The sequence below is a fragment of the Ictalurus punctatus genome, chromosome 5 (assembly GCF_001660625.3).
Source record: "Ictalurus punctatus breed USDA103 chromosome 5, Coco_2.0, whole genome shotgun sequence".
NCBI classification, from domain to species: domain Eukaryota; kingdom Metazoa; phylum Chordata; class Actinopteri; order Siluriformes; family Ictaluridae; genus Ictalurus; species Ictalurus punctatus.
This window is the reverse complement of record NC_030420.2, coordinates 1276726-1279554: the sequence shown is the minus strand read 5'-3', so window position 1 is coordinate 1279554 and position 2829 is coordinate 1276726. Positions and strand designations below refer to the sequence as shown.

Sequence of the window (2829 nt, the reverse complement as noted above, 5' to 3'; positions counted from 1 at the left end):
TTAGCCGCTGTGCTAGCCGCGTCCCGCGGTCTGTCAGTGGTGTATTCATGCGTCTTGGCCGAGTTTGGTGTAAATCTGCCAACAGGTGCGGTGTGTTCGTTTTTCCTGCAGCTTTCCACACGACAGTTTGTGTAACTTAAACAAACTTTGGCATCCTTTCTCAAAAAAAACATAGAAAGTGATCCTGAAGGGGATTACTGAAGGGATCCGCACCTTCACTGGAATTCACTAGAACAGTTCATTAGGTCTGTGGACTTATTTTCAAATTGTGCCTGATTTGTTTTGTTTTGTTTAAATTGCATGGCCATCTTTGTTTGTTGATCTTTTTAAACGCTGTAAAACAGACCGAACTGGACAGACGCTCGATGCCAGTCAAACTCTCCAGCATCTGGAGTGGATTTCTGCCATATTTCCTCCTGTCTCAGTTCAGAACGATTTCCCGTGCCAACAGGTGCAGTGTGTTAATGTTTCCCGGACCGGGACCGTACAGACGACAAGACTCCTGTGTTTCAAACTGGAAAAAGCTACATCAGCACCACATCCTCAGACCGGTCGGTGTGGCGTTGTACTCTTTGGGCTTAGTTAAAGAGAAAGCGGCAAAATGTTTCGTGAATTGCTTTTTTTTGTTCAAACGAGTTAAACGTAGCCTCACGTACGCGACTCACAGCTTTCTGAGCTGAACGTAGGGTTATATTTGAGGCCAGACAAACAAATAGGACACGCCCCCTTGATCTTTCTGTGGATCAGTGCTTGTAAAACACAACTAACAGGAACAACACCATCAAAAAACCTGGATGGAAATTTGTCTCAGCTGTTTATTTATAGTCTAAGCTGAATCTTGACAGTTAGCGGGTCAGTCCGACCTGAGATTTATTTAGTTATAGTTATTTGTAGTAAAAAAAAATGTAAAAAGGAAGAAATAAATGAAAAAAATTCACCTACCCGCTTTGTTTTGTGGTTTAGAGTACTGGTCATGAGTACTGGTCATGAGTACTGGTCATGAGAACTGGTCATGAGAACTGGTCATGAGAACTGGTCATGAGTACTGGTCATGAGTACTGGTCATGAGTACTGGTCATGAGAACTGGTCATGAGTACTGGTCATGAGAACTGGTCATGAGTACTGGTCATGAGAACTGGTCATGAGAACTGGTCATGAGTACTGGTCATGAGTACTGGTCATGAGAACTGGTCATGAGTACTGGTCATGAGTACTGGTCATGAGTACTGGTCATGAGAACTGGTCATGAGTACTGGTCATGAGAACTGGTCATGAGTACTGGTCATGAGAACTGGTTTTCAGCAAAGACAGAAGTGCGAGATGTGATTATATGGATCTATCCAGTTAGTTTATGTTTATGTAATTTAATCCAACACGCTCGAAGATCTCAACGCCAGTTTTTTTTCTTTTCATAGTTGTGTTTGGTGTGAATTTCATAACGGTTTTGTTGTTGTTATTTTTGTTTATTTAGAAACTAATTTCAGGGGAAAAAAAACCCGTCTTTAAGTTACTGAAACAGCTAGAGACAGTTGACACTCTTTTACGTGGTTAACTACATCTCTGGCTGAAATTGACTTTATGTCCAAAAAATGAATTGTTGATCATGGGTTTTATCTGGTGACAGAGTGATCATGAATCACAAAACATAACTAAATGAAACAGCTTTAATTACACGGTCAAGGGTTTTAGAAAAAAGTGCATGGCCCCCTGTTAACCTACAACATGTTTAACTGGACACGAACTAACTAAATCAATAATTAATAAATAAACACAAACAACTCTGTTGCTATTGTCTTTGCAGACGTTTAGCTATAAAATGTATGTTTATATATGTATATATGTTTATATATGTTTATATTTTACAGACGGTCCTGATATTGTGCCGTTTAAGGTAATGTAGTAATTCAGCGATTGTTTTTATTTATGTATTTTGAATAAAAGTGAGAACACACCCCGGTGTCTCGTTGTGTATGTATGTATGTATTTGTTTATTTATTTATTTCGTCGTTTTCTTACCCAATTTTCTCCTAATTTGCTCGTTTGTCGATTCCCTCCCACCGGCTAGCTCTCACACATCATACATCAGCTACTAATCCAATCCCGAGAGACGAAGGCTAGCACGTGCTTCCTTCACGACCGGGTTCTTGATCCCGATTGGTTCGGACTCCTTCAGCTAGCTTTTTTTGAGAAAAATCACCTGGACGAACCTTTCTCCCAGTTTTGGAAGTGCACTGGTGACTCCTTCATGAAGCTGCTTCATTAGAGCTTCTTTCAGGAAACTCTGGGGTTTTTTTGGCCACAATATAATTAAGATCTGTGATATTTTGGTGATTATTCCCAGGTTCAAACTCACACAAATCAGCTGGATTTTTTGAGTAATAACTTTCACTACTTGTGTGTGGTCGCCATTTATTTTCCGTACTACAAGAGAAAACCTCAATCTTCTCTTTAACCCATTAAAGTCCCAGGACTCGGTGCGTTCACACTCGTATTACTCATTCAGGTTAGTTTCTGAATAATTCACAGCAGTTATATAAACACAGCGCTTTCAGAGGAACAGATCAGGGGTTAATATTCATCAGTACCTGTTGCGGTGTCATTGTTCCTCTCCTCCTCATCCCTCTGTCTTTCTCCGATTACGGATCCTCCGACTTTGTTGGCGTCCAGCAGAAGGAACACGGCGATGAGAGAGAGAGTGGCCCGGGCTGTGTGTGTCGGCATGGTGCTCCTCACTGATACACACACACACACACTGCTGTACACACACTGCTCTCCAGCGAGGACGTCGAGAGAGAGGGGAGTGAGTGAGAGGGGATGTAGGGAAGAGA

At 41.5% G+C, this 2829-nt stretch overlaps 1 protein-coding gene across 2 annotated transcripts in view; it reads right to left on the bottom strand.

The window, feature by feature from the left end:
• The window catches only part of aebp1b (AE binding protein 1b), a 21286-nt gene extending 18457 nt beyond the window's left edge, over positions 1-2829 (bottom strand). For both annotated transcript variants that reach the window (XM_017468058.3, XM_047155368.2), the window contains exon 1: positions 2587-2829. In XM_017468058.3, the coding sequence (XP_017323547.1) occupies positions 2587-2722 (136 nt within the window). In that variant the 5' untranslated portion in view covers positions 2723-2829. The remainder of the gene's footprint in view (positions 1-2586) is intronic.